The sequence below is a fragment of the Lichenostomus cassidix genome, chromosome 3 (genome assembly GCF_008360975.1).
Source record: "Lichenostomus cassidix isolate B80296 chromosome 3, HeHo_3.0, whole genome shotgun sequence".
Lineage (NCBI taxonomy): Eukaryota > Metazoa > Chordata > Aves > Passeriformes > Meliphagidae > Lichenostomus > Lichenostomus cassidix.
This window is the reverse complement of record NC_139483.1, coordinates 17,931,753-17,952,304: the sequence shown is the minus strand read 5'-3', so window position 1 is coordinate 17,952,304 and position 20,552 is coordinate 17,931,753. Positions and strand designations below refer to the sequence as shown.

The 20,552-nt window shown below is 42.7% G+C and overlaps 1 protein-coding gene across 2 annotated transcripts; it reads left to right on the top strand.

Moving 5' to 3' along the window:
* Positions 1 to 9: 9 nt before the first annotated feature.
* Positions 10 to 6,251, top strand: LOC146439196 (uncharacterized). Of its 2 annotated transcripts, XM_085054748.1 has the most exons (6): positions 10 to 1,419; positions 1,495 to 4,547; positions 4,737 to 4,761; positions 4,868 to 4,938; positions 5,369 to 5,453; positions 6,158 to 6,251. In XM_085054748.1, exons 2-6 carry the CDS (start codon positions 4,432 to 4,434, stop codon positions 6,209 to 6,211), a joined length of 351 nt encoding a protein of 116 aa, XP_084910874.1. In that variant the 5' UTR covers positions 10 to 1,419; positions 1,495 to 4,431; the 3' UTR covers positions 6,212 to 6,251. The 2 variants fall into 2 exon arrangements, with proteins under 2 accessions (XP_084910874.1, XP_084910876.1); XM_085054750.1 differs by lacking the exon at positions 5,369 to 5,453 and having other exon boundaries at positions 6,158 to 6,244.
* The last annotated feature ends 14,301 nt before the right edge of the window (positions 6,252 to 20,552 follow it).

Sequence of the window (20,552 nt, the reverse complement as noted above, 5' to 3'; positions counted from 1 at the left end):
AATGTGTGATGTTTGTGATTTTTTTTTCTGTTTTTTCTTTCAGCATTTAATTTTGATTACTGTTTCCAGGATCTCATATATAGTTAATAATGATGATTATTTTTTAATCCTACTTCTGAGTTCAGATATATATGTAGTTAACCAGAGGATATGTGTAAGAGGGCAGAACCATCAGATATAAGTGATCATCAGACTCAGTTTTACAGCTCTTATGATCTAGATAATGAAAAAGATATTTAAAGAGTCCCTTTTTTCCCCAGAGACCTATGAAAATAGGGATAAATGGGTTTAATACTATAGATGTTTATTCAAGTCAATGCAAGGTCATGTTTCCAATTTAATATCTCATAGTATAAAACCAGAACTTTTTTTTTACAGTACTTATTGCACCGCTAGTGCTTGCAGAAGACTATTTAAGAGAAGGACAGTCATTACAGGCAGAATTGTCTGGATTGGTTAAGATGTGATGTGGGTACCTCTTCATCCAAGTCTGCTCTCCCTTAGAAAAACTTGAGAAAGATTCTGCTTTTACATCCTAAGGAGAAAAACAGCCTTCTAAAGGCATCACTCCTCTATAAGAAGACAAGAGATTCCTGGATCTTGCCTCTACCAATGGCAAACCTTTCAGAAAGGGCTGCCACAGGGTGTTCATTTCTGATCTGTCCTAGCACCTTAAATTGTCTTTTTCTCATTCAAGATCCATAAGAAATTCCCTGTGCTGGATGGCTGCAGGGCTGAGGACTACACATGCAAAGTCTTTGTTTCTTTTGGACAGAAGATTTTAAAAAGTGATGCAGACATAAAGCCCACATGTGTATCAATCCTCAGCTGGAAGAGAGGCAGTATTCATACCTCATAAATGTTCATATTTTTACATAATCTACATTGTGTTAATGTTAACAATCTCAGTTTAGAATGTCTCTGTTACTAGTAATTCTTTGCATTTTACCTGAAGAAATTGGTAAATTCAGTAAGGGTTTCACACACTGGGCCTTTTCTGTAACAAATCTGTGTATTTATCATGGCAATGGTTGTAGTTTGGAGCCAGTATCTTCACTTGTATTTGCTTTCCTGCTGTGGGACAGGGATTTTCACCTATAGGTGTAAGCCTGTCAGAGTTCAGGAAGCATTTGGACAATGCTCGCAAGCACGTGGTGTGATTCTTGGGGCTGTTCTTGGCAGGGGCAGGAGTTGGACTTTGATTATCCTTCCAACTCCAGATATCCTGTGATTTTAATTTTCTTCACTTTTATTTATTGGTGTTCCTGTTCAAATATCCCCAAATCATGGATTGCCTGTGTGCTATCAGAGCCGCTTCTGGGACAGCGTGTGAGGAAGGTGCCCCAGCTGAGAAAGGAGCTGCAGTGTGACTGCAGCACGTTGTGTGGGGGCTCACAGCACTGCTCAGTGCACATCCTGGTTCTAACAATCCCAAACAGGCATTTAGCTGCTGCAGAGCCAAGAAATATTAACCGCTGCTCAGTGCAGGTGAAGCACGGGTTAATATCTCTTGGCTCTGCAGCAGCTAAATGCCTGTTTGGGATCGTTAGAACCAGGATGTGAGCCATCAAGCCTAGCAATGAAGTTTGGACTCAACTTGTATTGCAGGGGGTAGTCATTTGCCACAGCAGACTGGCACGAAGCCATGAAGCAAAGAGAGCTGAGGAAATGCCAGTTACACTGAAGGGAAGAAGGATGGTGTCAGCATGGCAAGAAGCAGTTTTCTTGGTCAGGCAGACAGGGAACCGGAATGGTTGGAAGGGGAAAGGAGGATGAGCAAGGCTTTAGGTGCATAGAGGGTGTGTGCTAGGGTTGGAGCTGCATGAGATGGGACTGTGAATGAAGGCAAGCTACTGGGTGGCTACATGTTCTCCAGGTGTTTCTGTGCAGACAGACTGAGAATGAGCCCTGGTGGTGGAGTAGCATCAGTTCCCAGTATTGGACAATAACCTAGCCTGAGGAATGCCACTCTCCCCAGCGGGCCACAGCTCAGCACTCTGACTTCAGGAAATCACAGAATCACAGAATGGGTCAAGTTGGAAGGGACCACTGTGGGTTGTCTGGTCCAACCTCCCTGCTCAGGCAGGGTCATCCCAGAGCATATGGCACAGAATTGCTTCCAGATGGTTCTTGAATATCCCCAGTGATGGAGACTCCACCACCTCTCTGGACAACAAGTTCCTGTACTTGGTCATCCATACAGTAAAGTTCTTCATCATATTCAGGTGGAACTTCCTGTGTATTGGTTTCTGCCCATTGTGTCTTGTCCTATTTATTGGTTGGCACCACTGTGAAGAGCCTGGATCATCCTCTTGATACCCACTTTTGGATACTTATGAACACTGATAAAATCAAAACACAAGTAATGGTAGTGTAGCCTGAGTTAAACAGCAGGTAAAGACTGTCATCCACCTGCGCAGAACAAAGACATGGAGCAGCCTGTGGTATGTGACAGTGAAGAGTTTGGGTGGGAGCCTCTCATTTTTCTGACACTGTGTAAAGCTGAAGCACCTCCCCTTTGCCCCTGGACCATTATGCATGAGAAATGTAGCTGGCTGAAATTCCCTTTTCTTCCAGGAGCAATATTGCAGAGAATTGTATCTTCTCTAGTGCAGAAAATTGCTCTGACAGCTTATCACTGCCTGTTTAACAGCTGACTGTTCTCACTTTCTTTAGGCACTAGATAATAAGCACAGTGAAACAATTATTGTGCTTCACTGATATGCTGACCGTCATAGCCTCTTTGCTGTTGAGTTCCTAAAACCAGCTTCATTCACTGTTAATGGAGGTTTGTCTTTGAGAGATTATGTAGGATGAGAATTCCTCAGTCATAGCAGCCACAGTTACTTTCACTGAGTCATAGACAGTTATTTTCAGCAGACCTACCTACATCACTTTGGCATAAGTTAAAAGTTGCAGCTAAATATCTTCATTTTTTCAAGATTTCACGTATAGAAGTGTAGGACTAAAAAAAAAAACCAAAACAGATGAGTAAGAGTGCAGTGTCCTCTGGCTACGGAAACCAAAGCAATAGACATTAAGTTCAGACTTGGAGAATACCTGCCTTATTCCTTCACATACCATGGGCCACAGGGCCAGCTTCCCATTACACTTTGAAAACTTCAGATTTTTGGTGAAAGATCAAAAGCCACAGTGATGGTTGGACTGCAGGGAGATCATGGGAGAGATCAAGAGTACCAGCAATGTCCTAGATCCTTTCAGACATAAAGACTTCACTCACTGAAAAATTATGTTCCAGTGTGTTTACAGTTGTGCAGTTTGCTGCTCCATATTAATTCTTCATTCCTTGGTTTTATGTAAGGTAAAGCAGAATATCATCCTTGCAGTTACTTCAAGGAACAGGTAACATGAAGTTTAATTTCCCTCACCTGTCCTTTATTTCTCTTGAATAGACCTCAAGCTGTCCAAAGATGGTTAGCCACAACCTGGGCTGCATGACTTTTAGCAGAACTAAATCTCTTCCAGCTCATGTGCACGTGCTCAGAAATGTGAGTGGCAAACATCCTAATTAGGGGTGCAGGTTACTCTGTAACTAATCCTTGAAAGGAACCGGCAAGACAAATAGATCCATCACTCTAAACTTAGCTGTAAAAAGTTCCTCATAGTTTCCTTGGAATTCTGAAAGTATCTGCTCAGCCCTGGAAGCGGTTTTAAGAAAAGGCTGGGTTTACCTGACATGCAAAGGCACACACTGGAGTCCTTCTGAAGCTGATTCAGATAAGAGCAGTTCTTGGGCACTGGGTCTGATGGAGCAGAAGGTTCTGTGCTGAACCTTGCTTACAGACAGCCCTGTGTGTTTCTGCTCTCCAGCTGGGGAAACTATTGAGCTGTGCAACCCAAACACCTGTCCAAGTGGTCAGCTGGGATCTCCATCAGAGCAAGATTCTTCTTTTTTAAAGAAAGTGGCAGTGTTGACTGTGTGCTCTCAGAGGAACTATTCTGGGAGCAGTCATGCTCCAGGAAGCTGCTGGGACGTACCAGCCCCTGGGAGGATGCTGAGAGCAGATAAAATTTAAACAGCTGGCTGGGAGTTCTGTGGCAGTGCTGATAGCCTGGCTCCATTTATCACCTGGGCTCGGGTTGGCCTTGTGGAATCTGTCTTGGAAAGCAGTGGCAGCCATGCTGGAGTCAGTCTTGTGCATCCATGAAGGGGTATGCAACATACATACTTATTTTAAGATTGCCAAGAGCAAAATGTATCTGATTTCTTTAGTTTGAACATGTATCTGGAGCTGAGGGAAGTCAGACAGTGCTGCGGACAATGGAAAGCTGCTAGAATTTAGATAAAAAGAAAAACATTTTTTTAAAGTGTGCTTTCCCCCTTTTTTATTCTGTTAGTATCATAGAATGATTTGAGTTGGAAGGGACTTAAAAGATGATCTAGTTCTATCTCCCCTGCCATGGGCAGGGATGCCTTCCACTAGGCCAGGTTACTCAGAGCCCCATCCAACCTGGCCTTCAACATGTCCAGGGATGGGACATCCACAGCTCTGGGGAACCTGTTCCACTGTCTCACCACCTTCACAGTAAGTACTGCACTTCTCAGCTGTGGAGAATCTGCAGCTATGGATGGCATGGCTGGATAGTGTCCTTGCATGGGGAGCAGAAGAGATCAGCTCCTGCACCTATGCAATTTAGAGTGTGTTTGAAGCCTTAGTTACTTTGCTTGACTACATAATTCACTACATTTAAAGCTTTTTTTTTTTTCCCAACAGAAATATAATCACTTTATTTGAACAGGTAGGTTAAAATATTATTTAATATAAAAAAAACAAACCCCAAAATACTCCACACACAAAAAAAGAACGTTCATACCCTAAACCTAAAAATCCCTGTCTTTTTTCAGTTGCTTGTGATGAAAAAGATTCCCAAGAGCCCAGCTCCAAGCAGTAGACAATTCATGTTGCTGATCAAAAAGTGAGTCCTTTACTTATTGCATTTAATCATTATGAACTCCTCTACCAGCATCTCTTTAGTAAAAATGCATTTTCCTAAAAAGCCCTGTCAAGTTTAACATCCTTACAAGAGCTTTGGAACATCAATGCTTGTCTTGTGTTCCACTGACCTTTCTTCAGCCCAAAAATAGCTGTTCCTACCCCACTGAACTTTCTATGTACAGAAAGACATTTGATGCCAGCTACACTTGAAGAAAATAAACTATATTTAAAGCTATTAGTCAGTATCACTGATAGTTCCTCTGGGATTGTTTGCCCTTTTTAAATGGAGTAGATTTGGGTAGAGTATGTGTGTCTTGCATGCTTGTTCTGAAGGGGCCTCCCACAGATGCTATTTAACATATCCTCTGTTAATTAAGGGGGTGGTCAGTGTATTCTATATGTTCATCTAGATGGAGCTGTCAAAGTGGATTTGGAGCTGGATTTGAAGACCATTTTAAATTTGTAAATTTAAAAGTAGGGGAAGCATGCCTGCAGGTGAGTCTGAAAGCAACCACTCTTATACCAACCTCATTTATCCTTTTAAAAAAATACAATTTGATTTGTGTTATTTTAAATAGACTTCATATAGTGCATTTGGTTTTGTTTAGGGTTTTCTTGTGGAGAGGCAATGTTTAGTCTGCATGTTCTCCTAAAAATTGCAAAATCTTGAAATTCACCACAAGAAAATCATACAACACAAATGTGGTTTTGAAAAGCAATTCAATTCCCTCTGTCCTCTCTCACTTTTTTATTGGGCAATATGGATGTTTTTCCTTCCATCTTGAACCCTTAAAGTAGTCAGCTGTTTGTAGTGTGTGTGTGTCTGTGTATATATGCATGCATACATATTTATGGTTGAACGTATAAGAAATCAACCTTGGTTTCAAAATGGTGTGCTTTGCATTTATACTCAAATACTTTGTTTTGTCAGGTTCCCCAAGGTTGCCTCAAACAAATGTCTGAAGGCATCTCAGAGTTAGCAAGATAATCAGCCCTGACCAGTTTATTATTTCCATTACTGATTGCTTACTTTTTCCCATGAGAAAATAATTTTGGGATAGTATGTTTAACTTGTGGAAGGGAATGGAAGCTCCATTCCTGCAAAATGTGAAGGTTCCCTGACTTGCTATTCTTGTTTCATGCTCAGCACAACCTATTATAGATGCATGCATGGATTTTTCTGTTTTCTTTCCTGGCAGGTTTCCACAAAAAAAAAAAAGACGGCATTGCTTTTGGTACATCCTCTGGACTAAAAGTCTCCTGGCATCAGTGAAATAAAGCAGGAAAGTACACAGTGTCCCAGCCCTAGATGAAGTTGTGATAATTAGCTTTTGAGGTTTTAAAAATTGATTGATTTGTTGTGTTTGTTTTGGGGTTTTTGTTTTGGTTTTGTGTTTTTGTTGGGAGTTTTTTTGTCTTTTTTTCCCCCCATTATTTTTCTTGGATTAATTTTCTTTCTCCTTTCCTCATCCGTCTTTAGTGACTGGAAAATGACCTGGTGTAAGGCACCTTAAAGGAAGTTTTTTCTGAATGTCCTGCCTCAGTGCTTCCTGCTGCCCTTTAAGTCCTTCTCTGTCATGGAGATGGTGCATCCCTTAGTGCATTTGTGTGCTTAGTTTCCTTTCCTGCAGGTTGAACATCTTTCCTAAACCTGCAGTGACTCTTAGTCCAGTTGCTCATGTAGGCATTCAGGGTGTAGTGCAGCCAGATGGGAAGTGGGTGTTGGGATGGCATTGGGACTCTCTGCTCACCTTAACATGTAGTGAGGTCAGGAAAAATAAAGGGAGAACAACAACTACCATAATTCATTGAAATGGTAAATAGTTTGAGGTTTTTGTTTGTCAAAGTCCAGTGAAAGATGTGTTTGTGCTGGAGGAGGGCAAATTCTGTAGGGAGCATGGAACCCTTGCCGTTCCTCATGGGGTTCTATTTTACCAGGTTTCTGGAGAGTGTATGGTCAAACAAGCTGTCCCCTCTTGAAAATGCCAACCCCTAGTGCCTGGCAGGCTGCACCTGTGTCCGAGGGATATGCACCTTTGAGGTGTCCCAGTGGCATTTGTGGGGACACTATGCACAGAGGTGAGGAGCTGACCCAGCATCCTCCCCCTGCTCCAATGTGTGCACATCTCTGCAGCCTGGTGAAAGAGGCATCTGTATGCTGGGTGGTGTCAGTGACATCCCCAGAGGTACCCAGTGGAACTGGAGAGCAGCCTGTGTGTGCCAGGGACCAGCTGCAGCCTGTAGTCTGCTTTAGCTTTTGCTGTGACCCTTCTGCTGAGGGCTGGCTCCTGGCCTTCTCTGGAAAATAATGTGACTTATTTTGGTTTTGGAACTCCAGTAAATCTTTTGCTCTCTTTTGCACTGTGCTGGGACATGTGGGGTTTTCCAGTGCAAAAAGCTTTCCTTACGTGTTGGTTGTGCCTGTACTGTCACAGAAGCTTTTGATTAATGTATCACCTGCATGCCAAATATCTGGCTCTTGGAGATGATATACTGAGAAAGAAAGATGCAAAATCAATTTGGGATATAGGATGTCCCAGGCTGATTTAGTTAGAGTGAATTTATTTATGTCTAATCCCATTGGTGTCAGGAGTTCTGCTTTCAGTCTTCACCCCATAAGGAAATTAAAAGTCTTGGTACTCATCAGTGCCAAGAAATAAATAACCGACCAAGAGTCACTCTTCAAACCTGTCCCAAGTAAAGTTTTGTGCATAATTTTGTTTATTTGTTTTTTTCATTTGCATATGTGCAAAGAAAGAGTCCCTGCCAGTGGCATGGCTGAATAGCAGGAAGCCTTCCATGAATTCCATGGGACAAACTCAAGCCACGCAGGAGCACAAAGGGTGACAGGAAGGTTTAACACAGCTCAGCTTCTTGAAAGTACTGTGGATGCTATCAGTCTCTGAGAAGAAATAACTGTGCTAGGCAAAATCTATCAAGCTGCTCTTCTCTGCTTTAAGATGCCCTGGCAAATTCTGCAACAGGGACTAAGTAAGTGGGAAAACAATCACCTGGAAAGGAAATCTCTGGGAAGCACTTTTGAGGAGGTGCGATGGTTTAGGAATGGTACTCCTCTGTTCAGTGCCCCCACCCTCAGACCACATACTGCTCTCTCTCACTCCATTTTCCCCTTCTCCTTCCTTTTGGCCAAAATTTGGTATTTTTAACAACATTCTTTTAATGTCCTTTTGATGGATCAGAACAAATGGAAGAAAACACTCTAAAACAGGTGAATTTCCAATACGTTTAGGAAGAGCACTAGGGAAATCCCTCCTCTGAGCACTGGGGTGCTCTGGTCCAGTCCCAGGCACCAGCCTGCTTCACAGTGATGCTCAACAGTGCTGCACCAGCTGTGTGCACAGGAGGTAGCACTCGTGGGTGCTGGAGGACACCGAGAATCTCCAAAGCCTATTTCACAAGCTTGGGAAAAAGTGGTTGAATGTTCATCCTGCGACCAACAGGAGGAGCAGGAAACCACTTCTGAATTAGAGCCAGGAGTCACTTGTAAAATACTCCTTTAGCCACCTCAGGCGGGGCTTGCAGCACCTTGGGTGTGTTAATTCAGCACCCGGCTTCTTACAAGCCCCAAGGGGAAGGGATAATCATCATCCTCGCTTTCTCAGAGAAGAGCAGAGTGAAACACGAGAGGTAAAATGCTCTGCTACTGACAGTCAGCCCCTGCCAGCATTTTGCAGTCAGAAAGCAGTGGCTCCTGGAGGGCTGCCAGGCATTTCTCAGAGACAGGAATGAGCCTGTGTGTGCTGTGCAGGGCATGTGCAGTGGGCTGGCAGCATCCAGGAGCTTTTCGTGTGCCAGCAGGCAGACTGCTCTTCAGCTGGGGCTGGAAACCCATGGTGGTGCAGGCCAAGGAACTTGAAGACAGCCAGCCAGGGCTTTGCCAGGTTGAATCCAGAATGGAGGTAACACATGAATTCTGCTTGAGTCCTCAATGTCTCTGCTTGGTGCTCCGCTGTGCTGTGAGGAGCTTGGGTTGGTGCTTACAGGGGGTGTTTGTCTTGTCCTTGGCTTTTTGGAGTACAGAACCTTTAGCTCCTCTTTCCTCAAGGTGCAGGTTGTAGTTGTCTCCCTTTCTGAAGGAAAGGCTGGTGGTAATCATGTGTCACAGGTAGTCAGTGTTGATCCACAGCTGCAGTGAAGGCAAAACTACATTTCATTCTTTGGAGGGGGAGGGAAAAAGGCTTTTTCAGGATTTAATGTTGCCTGCTGGAACAGAAATCAAAATGGCTTCTGTGTGAGGCATCCAATCTCCCTAACTTTCCTGCAGCCCAAATAGTCTGCCCTGATAAACAGATAGATTTTAAGAGACATGTAGGTATGGTAGCCCTCAGTGTGGGTATAGCTGAGCAGCAGGCTTGTCCAGGTTAGGCATTAGGAAAACCTTTCTGAGTGCCAAAGGGGGAATTACGAAATCATTTATGTTGGAAAAAACTCTGAGATTGAGTCCAACCTGTGACTGAACTACACCTTGTTAACTAGACCATAGTGCTGAGTTGTTTCTTGAACAGGGACAGAGACTCCACCACTTCTCTGGACACTCCATTCCAATATTTAACAACCTTTTCTGTGAAGAAATCTTTCCAATATCCAACCTGAACCTCCCCTGCTGCAGCTTGAGGCCATTTCCTCTTGCCCTGTTACTGGATACACAGGAGAAGAGACCAATCCCCACTTGGGTACAACCTCCTTTCAGGGAGTGGGGGATAGTGATAAGGTCACCCCTGAGCCTTCTTTCCAAGAGAAAGAGAAGGTGGACCGGGTTGTGCAGGTATTGGGAGAGGCTTTGCTGGTGGAGATTTTGAAGGAAGAGTTGGACAAACCTTCTATAATAGAGTACTGGATTCTGCCTTGGAGCAGGGATTAAACTGAATGGATAGTCACAGTCCTTTCCCTTGTTGTGTTGTTTGGGTTTTGGGTTTTTATTGCTACTTTAAGTTCTTTCTAGAAGTGTAGAAAGGTGTTCAAAACATTTTAGCCCATGGGTTCAGCCACTTGCATAATAAATCTGGCATTTTAAATCATTAACAACAAATGCTAATTCCTGCCTATGCTGCGATAGATAATTTTGGATGGAAACTCTATAAAAGAATAGGCAGACTAAAAGAGATTTAGATTGCTCTTGAACTCTCCCTGTACCTTCTGGGAAAAACAAAGCAAACAAAGTAAACAAAATCTAGGTTGTATGCAATCTATTGGCACGTTGACAAGCTGAATTGTCATACATATCCAGAGATTACAACAAACCTGTGTGGCTTCTCTTCAGTTATTATTTATACTTGTCAAAACTCACAGTGCAATATGGTGCATTTTAACCCTCAATTTCCACTGAAAATTGCTTTTAGAGTGATTTATTTGTTCTTTTTTTTTTTTTTTACTGACATATTCCACATTTCAGTAGCTCTTATTTGAATACACATAGCTTTAATCACTGGCCTTTTTACTTAGCTTCTTTGAAGTGTTAAAGGGTTCATAAGGTATAAAACCCATATATCCAGCATCTCCAAGACTGAGACCTGAAACTGAACAATCTTTTAATGTGAGTAAGGTGAGTAGGATTTGACTTGAGATCTCAGTGTGTTATAGATGGTCTTTGTCTTTCCCTTTCTTCAAGATGTTAATGTGGAACAATACTGCATCCTTCAGAGTTCTGGTTTTTGGGTTTTTTGTTTTTTTTTTATCTGAGCCGATGAGCCTGATAAACTTGCCACATAGGATCATCTGTGTTTGTGTTACCATGTTATTTATATACAAAAATGGGACACTGGAAACAGCACCTCAGCTGTGAGACCTGTTCCAGCTGAAATCTACATCCAAGAAGTCCTGATGTGGTCTGCTGCTGTGTACCTGCTCACTAGGATGTCTGTGAGGCTAAATGAGAACTATGTCTGTAAAGGCCTTCAATGCAAATAAAGTGAACTCTGCCTAATTTTGACCATCTTAAAAAACTCATGAACTTCTTCCAGATAAAAGGATTCAGCATGACCTCCTTAGCCTGTCTTAGGACTGTGCATGAACTTTAGGCTCCCATAACTACAAAAAACTAGGTTTCCAGGGAAGGGAATAATTAATTTGAGGGACTGACATCCTTTGTATCCCAAAGGACAGATCCAGCTGAGGATCCCTCACTCATGAGTGAAGGAATTTTGCATTTGGCAACACTGTGTCCTAAATCTGTGCTAGCTCTACAGTTGTCAGCAAACTGTTCTCCTACTCCTATCCTTTCCCAGATGTTCAAGAAGTAAAGCTGTATTTTACTCTTACTGTCAGCTGTTTGACAGTGCTGCTGCTTTTTAAATAAATACGAAAGTTAAGATCTTAAATCACAGATAAAGTATAAATACACTTTAAACCCACATTTGAATAGAGTTGCTGTTGCTCACCTGTCAGAGCTCTGTTGCAATCACTGGAGCTCAGATCACCCCAGGCTGAATGTTTCAGGGAGCTTTGCTCCCCTTGCTGTTTAGGTGGTTTGGTGATACTGGAAATGCACCTCTTTTGGCTAGGATCTTGAGAGTGATCTCTCAATCTCTCTCTCTGTCATATATCCCTTCTGAGTTGTGTTTTGCATCATATTGACCTTTGGAAGAGTATTACTCATGCACAGGTGCTGTGATTTGCCAAACTTTATTTATTCTTTCCTCTCATGCCACCAAGTGATATACTGATGTTTGATCTTCAGGTTTTCTTTACAACATTAGCTTTCTCCTTCTAATAGAACAACGGTCCTGAAATGAATATGAATTATATTTTAGACCACATATTTTATCCATCTGGCAGAGTAATGAAACAGAAGGAATATGACAGTTCTTGTTTACAGTACTTTTTCTGGCAGACCAATGTCACTAGAATACACTTAGGTTACATGAGAGGGATGGGATGGTTTTGCTTTCTTCTCTGTGCAGTAATAGCTTTGACAATGACCTGAAAAATTATTCTCAAGTAGAAGGAATGCTGTAAAATAGCTGTTGCAAGTCACTTAGCTATGAGCATCATTATCTGTATTGTGATAGTCTTTATTCATTATCTTTCCTCACCACTTCTCTGCTCTCCCTTTGCTAATCTCTCCTTGTGAGTTTACTTTGTCTTTACTCAGTGGTGAGGTGGTTCCTTGCCCTTGCCCTCTTTCCTAATAGCACTCATTATTTGTTTTAATTAACCTAATATAATTATATAGAAACAATATATTTGCGCAATTAATACAATTGAAAATTAATATATGGGATAAATTTTCCAACTGACTTCATAAAATGGCATACTATTTGTTGCAGATAGGACTGTACCTCAGATATTCAAATTCTCATTTTCCGCATTCTCACTTTTTACACTTTTTAACATTTGTACACTTTTTAATGACAGCTTCATCCTTTGATCTGAATAAACAGCTTAGACCTTGTGCAAATGAATAGTGTTTCCACTAAGTGTGTGTATTTACAGTGTATTTAATGGATAAGAGCTCCAACCAACTGAAATGCTGAGAAGTTTGTTTAAATGAGTTTTTTTTTTTAGGGCTGTCTAGATATACATGACAATGTTTTGGATTTTCATTTTGATCATGGTCTTTATGTTGTATGTGTTTTGCATAACTCCATCCCTCAGTTCATGCATGCAGCCACACAAAACCCCGAAAGAAAGCAAACTACAATTCTCAGGCAACAGTAACACACTGAAAAGGAAAGATGATTAAAGGTATCTCTATCAAACCCGACAATTGCTAGATTCCTTCTATGCAGACTTTTGTATTAGATGGTTAAGTATCTTGAAAAGAAGCCCATGGTAACAGAGATAATTGTATTGGAAGGGTAGTGGTGCATATTTTATCCATCTATTTTCTTGCTGTAGCTGCATGATGGAATTAGGATTTCCCTGTTCCTCTGAATTTCCTCTTTGCAGTGTCTAATGCAGAAAAGTCAATGCTCTCATTCCCCTTTTGTTTTGGTAATGGTTATCTCTTCATTTATCTGTTAGTGAAAGTAGACAGGGAGTATTTTATGTAGAGGCAGCCTATAGCTCACAGGACTGGCATAATCACTTAGAGGAGAGTAGTGGAGTGAAATGGATGAGACTTTTGTTTAGACAGGGATTCTGTTCCTAGCTCTGCCTAGCATGACCCTGCACAGCCTTTTGGAGCCTCCTGTATTTTATCTCTGACACTGGTGGACTCATACTTGCTTTCCTCATAAAGTAGGAAGATGGAACTGTGCTTAGTCATTATCTATCTGAAGTATCAGCATCATTAGGCATGATTGGGGAAAGAAGTAAAAGCAGCACTCCTGGGTCTCCTCCAAGCTTTCCCTGGCTAGTGAGGCACTCCAGCAATCCCAGCTGTTCTTCCCGTAAGTGCTAGGTTTTGCCAGTTTTATTCAGTTGTTTCTATAAACAATGGAGGAGAGACAGTGGGTTCAAGAAAAATGCATGAGGATGGGTAGGCGGAGTATCTCTGGAAATGCTAAAAAATCATATGAAAAGTGAGACCCTTCTTACTTTAGCAAGTGGATCTCACAGCAGTGCCACACCACCTCTTAAATCCTGATGGACTCTCTTCTTGCCAAAATCTGAATTCTTTCTACAAACCCCAGAAACATTACAGGCTTTTTAAAGAATCTCAGAATCATTTAGGTTGGAAAAGGTCTTTAAGATCATCAAGTTCAGCCATAAGTTATGCTGTTAAAACTGTAGTTTTTATTGCCCTTATTTCTAGAAGTAGTTGCAGGCCAATGTAAAGAGTGATTTGTCTCCTGAAATAAGTACACCTTTTCTGCTTTTAGTCTGAAAAAAAGCACAGAATTGAACTGAGGCTGACTGATCAGGGCAAATAACAAAAATTCAAGGTGTAAGCATTTTTTGATTTGCTGGCAATTTTGAAAAAAACAACATCTCCATCTCCATAATCACTTCTCTTTGGTATCACAGATAGCATCTTGAGAATTTAGCCTGAACACAACAGGAATGTCAGCATGAAAGGTTTTACTATTTCAGGTCATTATCAGTTTGGTTTACTCTAACATATTTGTGGAGTTCAGATGTAATTTGGTGGAGTCACATGTATAAACATTTTTCTGCTGTCTGCATTTGTCTTGAGCTTTAGTGTTCCTCATCAACTTAAGCATGTAGAGGAAACTGTAAAAAAAACCCCAAAAAACAGCAAACCCAAACAACTTTTTAGTTCCACTCAGATTAAGTATTTTTATGAGCTTGCTTTGCATTTCACTGCACTGTGTTTTATGTCCAAATTTTATCAATTCCTTTTGTGTGGCAGTCTTCCTTGGTTTGGATGAGTATTTCATACCAAAAAAGGCAAAAAGAACATAGATTAAAGAGAGTTGAAGGTGTGATATTTAAACTTCTTTTAATCATACTTATTTATTGTTGAAAATTTTTCAGTCTAACAGCTTTGTTAGGGTCTAGGATAAACAATCACTAAGAAATGAGAAAAATGTAATTCAATGAGAGCAGATTAACTGCATGTATTATTACCACAAATACGTGTATATGTATTCTTAATATGCCATGCACAGGAAAACTTACTTGGGATTTCATGTACTGCATTTGGAGCAAGAGCTAGATTTTGGTTGCTCTTCCCTGCCCTCGTCTTCCATCTTATCATTAACCCAGCCCTGGGTCTCTGATATTTTGACACCTGCTGGGTCTCAGGTTGAACCCATTTAATTATCCCATATGTTGTTGTTTATTTCAATAAAAATACCAGATTACTTACAAAGAAATTAAGCAATCTTTTCCACCTCTGAGCGCAGCCTCGTGGGACAGCCAAGGACAGCTGTAAAGTTCTTCTTTTTAAGAAGTTCTGGTTAATGTCAGCTGAGAAAGCTCTCAGTAAACAAATGAATAATTGATTGCTCAGCTTTCACATAGCTACTGCGTTTCTGGGCTCACATGACTCATTTGTGAACCATTCCTGTCGTCCTAATGCCATAACATTGGAGAAATGATGATTGTTTCTTGGAGGATTCTTCTGTGGACATAGTTGCCAAGACCGAAGCTGTAATGGTTTGTTATTATGACCTTTGTGATTCCATTAGGCTCAATAGCTTTAAAAAAATGATGTGTGCATACTTTAGGAAAGTTTTTACCCTTTACATTGACCTGACATCATAGTTTATGCTACAAAATGTATTAATGACAAAGTAGTGTTTTCATGTCAGGAGGACAAATTTTAACAACTATAATCTGCCCTTAGTCATCATAAATACAAATGTATTGGTAAAACAGACCTTGTTAATGCAGCCAAGACAAATGCTGGACCATATTTCAAATGAATTTGAAGCGCTAGTCTATACACTCCACGATTTTTTTCTGTAGCTTCAAATACATTATTGTCAAAGCACTGTTAACATGGTTTTCCAGTGGGTATTGTAGAGCAGTAATGGCCCATCAGATGCAAACAATCTAGGTCGTTTTTTCTTGATTACTTGGAGATGTGTAAATGTCTTTGAGCATATGGAAAGGCATAGGGAGCCTTCAATTAATATTGTTCTGATGGTTTTTCAATACTTGAAAAATCAGCTGCAAAAAAACCTTGTGAGCCTGACAGTATTTGCAAATAGCCTTGTACATTAAAGAGTTTAATTTGTAACAAATCCTGTACATTACAGTTAACTGAAGTACACCCTATCCAGTACCCACTGCTCACTGCAGTGATGATATAAAGTAGGTTTGCTGTTTTCAATTGCTCTAGAACTTTAAGGCCAATACGCTGACCACAAGTGCTTCTTTCTGGTTCTGCTTCCGCCAATTAATTAATTGTGTGCAAAAGGTTTGCTTTGTTCTTGGCTTGCACCCTTTCTTGGACACATGGGTCTCTCAGGGTGGAATGGGATCCTAGAAGAAGCTGTGAAGCAGAAAGGCTCCCTGCTTTCTTCCAGCTCCCTTTCATATTTCCTAGCTGCTGTTTAAAGAGCTCTTATGTGGATAGACCTGCCCTGAGAGGTCCCAAGGAAACGAGTAAGAAACTCGTGGCCTTTGTTTTTCCAATGCATTTCTGGAGGGGAGCCTCCTGTCACTGTACTCTGACACCAGCATCTACCAACATCAGGGAATCTTTCCTTGTGGAGACTTTGCTGTAAGGCTTGCATGCAGAGAAAGGAAACACTGAACTTTCAAAACTCTTTCATAGATTTGCAAGGAAGCAGAGTTGAGTCAAATTTGGTTATTTGTGTGTGGGTTCAGGCAAAGGAAAGTTTCTCCGTGCTGCTTGTGTTTACAGGAGAAATGCACCAGAAGGTCTCCCCCTCTGTTAACTCCTGTTAACAATGGTACTGGAGAAATGTTTCTTCCACTCAAATGACACTGCAGTAAGGCAAGTTTGTGAATACTTGACCTATCCATACTCTAAGCTGAGGAAGAGGTATTTACTGCTACAAAAAGTGGTGAAGAATTCTTGATGTCAGGGAGCAAGAGGAGACTTAGCACAGCATCTCTCTGCAAGAAGGAAACATCCATTGCATATTATGCCATGCATATGGATAAGTACATATTTAAAGATTCATCTTTCTGGTTTTAGACCTAAATCCTTGTGGAAAACAGTATGTGTCTTGGGAATCCTGGATGCAAAATTATCATGCTTCTGCTCAGTGCTGTTTAACTGCTGAATTAATCAAGTACAATTGCTTAAAGCCCTGGAGGAAAGGATGTAATAAATCTTGGGAGTATTTGTTCTGGTTTATGGCTGGGAGAAACTGCGTAACATTAAATCAGATGTTATAAACATTTGCAATGGCACATTTTCCTTACTCGGGGCATTGTGGCATGAGTCTTGAGAAACTAAAGAGGGTATGTCCTGGGGACTGGATGCATTTATTCTGATTTTTTTATAGTCGACAGCGTTGCTATGCGCGGGATGGGAAAGGCCCGGCTGCTGAGGAGCTGGGCGCTGTGCATCCCAAGCTTTCGGGTAGAGGGCAGTCGGGTATCGCACACGGGCTGGGAGCCCAGCTCCGGGCTGAGCCGGCTGCCCCAGCCTGGGCATGGACAGCATCGCCCATCCCCAGATAAACTTCCCCGAACTGGAGAAACAGAAAGGTGGATTCGTTGTACCCAGGCTCTGATAATGCTCTGGAGTGGGACAATTTGCTGACAGTACATGGAGCTTCTCTACCCTGGGAGCAGGAGCTGCAGAGACGTGCAGCAACCAGTTGAAAAAAACTATCCTGCCTGAAATAGGAATCTTTCTGAGTTTAAAACTGAGCTGCCTTGAGCTGTTTTCCTCCCTGCAGTGGGGGGCAGTCCCAGTGCGCTGTGCCGAGCAGAGTGTGTGCTGTTCTCATGCACAGCATGTCCTGCCCCTGGGACCTCGATCACTGGGAGCAAAGTGAGGAGGCAGAGCATCTTTCCCCAGAAAAAGACACATGCCTGCCATTCCAGGAAAGGGAGCTTTGTCTCACTTCAGAGGACAATCTCCTCAGGCACTTGTATGGTTTTTTTCTTCTAATGTACAAGTACCTGAACAGGCTCATTGCACCATGCTTGCTCACCACATGCTTTGTTCTGAACCCGTCAGAGCTGCTTAGGACCTTTGAAAAGTCCAAATTATGTCAGCCTCAATAAGGAGCCAAATCTGGTCTTCTCTTGTTCCAGGGAGGGAAGAGTGAGCTGAAGTTTCTGGGTTGAGCCCTGAAGAAGAGCCAGTCCTGCTTCTTGTTCTAGCCAGGGATGGGTTAGAAGCTGCTACTTCTGCTCCTGGTGCCTCAGCCTTCCTCTGCAAGAGCCACTTGGTGATTTGCTGGGTGAAGCAGTTGGAGGGGCTGTGATTATTGCCTTGTCACAGTCGTTTGTGGCCCTAGACATGGGACAGGAGCTGGTGGTGGTTGGTGCTCTGAGGTCAACACCAGAACTGGGAAGGCCTGGGCTGTTCCTCAAGGAATGATAAGCCCCTGTGGTACCAGCTCTTCTTCTTGATCAGGTATTTGAGATCCTCTGGATGATGGGACAATGCAGCTTCTTGAGTTGCTGGAAGGGGTCTCTTGGGAAATGACTCCAGAAGCTGCACAGCAGAATTGGAGCTTTTGTTCAACTGGTTTAAAGGCAGGCTGAAGCCAAAAGGCAACCCAGGGCCAAATGTCTGCTGCCAAGGCCAAGCACATAGTATTCACTCATCCCCTTGGACTGTAAAAGCCCAGCAGGGGTCCAGTGGGACTGCCTTGCTTGCACCAATATTAAATCTGGTCCCAGTGCCCCTGCATGTGCTGACCCATGTCACTCAGCTTCTGTGGGCTTCCCAGACCTTCCTAGTGGAACCTGCACAGACACTGGGCAGTGCATCAGCAGAGACATCAGGCCTGCTTTCAGAACGCAGCTGAAAGCATAAAGGATGCAGGATGGAACTGTGTCTGGGGAGAGGGCTAGGGGTCTTCTGCTTCACATTTTGCGGTGGCTACAGTGTAAAGCACTTCCCCAGAGCTGCACAGGGCAGGAGCCACCTGCCACAGCAGCCTTGCAGACACTCTGGCCAGCAGGCTGCTTCCCAGCTGGTGTTGGAAGCCTCGTTAGGAGCGTGCTCCCTGCTGAGGGGCTTTTACCCATCCAAGTGATATTTTTGTAGTTTCCCACTGGGTTGATAACAGTGCAACTCATGAGCATCAGAACATGCTTGGGCAATGAGGCACCTTCCCCTCTCTGGGAGCAGTGGCTGGGTGGGAGCAGCTGTGGTGAAATGCCTGTCAGGGCTTCAAATTCTAGCAAATTCCCAGCTCTGATGCTGGCAGTGCTGGGGATGCTGCTGCTGGTGGTGCCCATGAGCACAGTGTCTCTGTTTCTCTGCTCCCTGGCATGAGCCCTTCCTGTGCCAGTGCACCACACCTGTGTCTCTGTCCTGACAGCCCAACGTCACACTGGCTTTGTTTGCAACAGCTGTAGAGAACAGCAAGGCCACACCACGAAGTAGAATCAATTTTTATCAGAACAATTTCCTGGGAAGCTTTTTTTTCCTTTTTTTTTCTCCTTTTTGTTTTTCTCCTTCCGTAACGTAATTTTAGGTTTTAAGAGGGGAAGGAAAATAATAAATAGTCTAGAGAAAATAGATTGGTGGGACCGTGTCTTAGGACGCTGGAACAAAGGGCATTCAATGAAATTAGAAGGTGGTGAATTCAGATCAGAGGAAGTATTTTCATATGATGTGGGTCCAGGCTGAGGAGCTCATTGCCTCAGGAGATAGCAATGGCCAGCAACGTGGTGGGTTTTGAAAGGGCTGAAATTTGGATGGGCAGTGGGAATGCTGAGAAGTACCAAAGTCAAGAGAGGGTGCATGATATTAATTGGGTAGAAATACGAAGCTTTCAGGCAAAAGATGACCTCTGTTTATCACAGGCTAGGATCTGAAGTAGGACAGGTTATTTTAGTACTTGGTGCCACTCCAGAAGCAGACCTGAACATCCCCAGCACAAAACAGTGATGCAGAGAAGCTCATTTGGGGAGCCTGCAGCAGCACCAGAATATGAGCACAGGTCCCATATGAGCACAGGTCCCATGTGTGCCACAGGGCCACCCTTCCTCTCACAGCCAGGCTTGGGCTTTCAGAGCTTCTCCTCATGTGAGCAGGGCTTGGACACAGACACTCTGGACATGCCTGTAGTGAGAAATTGTGAGTGTCAAGGAACTTGGGCTTTATTCCTCTGCTTCAATGCTGTTATAAAAATAAATCTCTTTAGAGATATTAATAAAAGTTAATGGAAGTCTTGAATAGAGGTTTTTTTCCCCTCCTACCAACCTAATAAAATGTATTGCTTTTTCTCCCAAGTATTTTTATATTAGCAGGCAGTGGCTGCTGCTGGAGGAGAACAGTTCTAGTGCTATAAAATGACTCCAGATGGAGACCCTCTTGCTGTTCACTGACTTCAGGCTCAAGCAAAGCTGAAACGTAATGCTTGTCCTGATGGTCACCATCCTCAGCCAGGAAATACAGGAATGTGTTTGGCCCAGGGAACAGTGGCCATCTCTCCTTACGATGTCTGATTTATTGGATGCCTGTTAAAACAATAGTTTTGGAATAATTTTTCAATTTTCTTTAAGAAAAGGAAGAAAATTAAGATGAATGAAATGGGACTTGTGCTCGGGGCTTGACAGGTGTAGCACAGAAATCAGTCCCCACAGACTTGACGTTAACAGTCATACTGAATGTCTGGATCCAGTGCTCATGGCAGATCATTTTTCCATCTGCTTGGGAAAGTCACGGCTGCTCTCTCCCAACAGCTGACACAGATATACAGCCAGAGCTTCTTCCTGGCAGGCTGAGCCAGCAATAGTTGTGGGTGCCCACCACCATCAGGACCAAAGGCTATCAAAAATTTTAAAAGTACAAAACTTGTGTGGTGCTCACTCTGCAGGGAAGGGGAAAAAAAAAACTTTTTCCTGTGTGCAGAGATACATCACTGCTGTGGTGGCAGTGAGGCGAGGGGCTGAGCAAATCCAGGGTGAGCTCAGTCCGTCTCAGGACATCTCTGCACAGCACCTGATATCCAGACATGCTGCTGCAGCAGCAGGAGGGCATCCAGTCTGGAAAGATTGTACCACTGCTGGAATATGTAGCAGCAGTAGTGGAATAAGGATTTTCTGTGCCTTACTGCT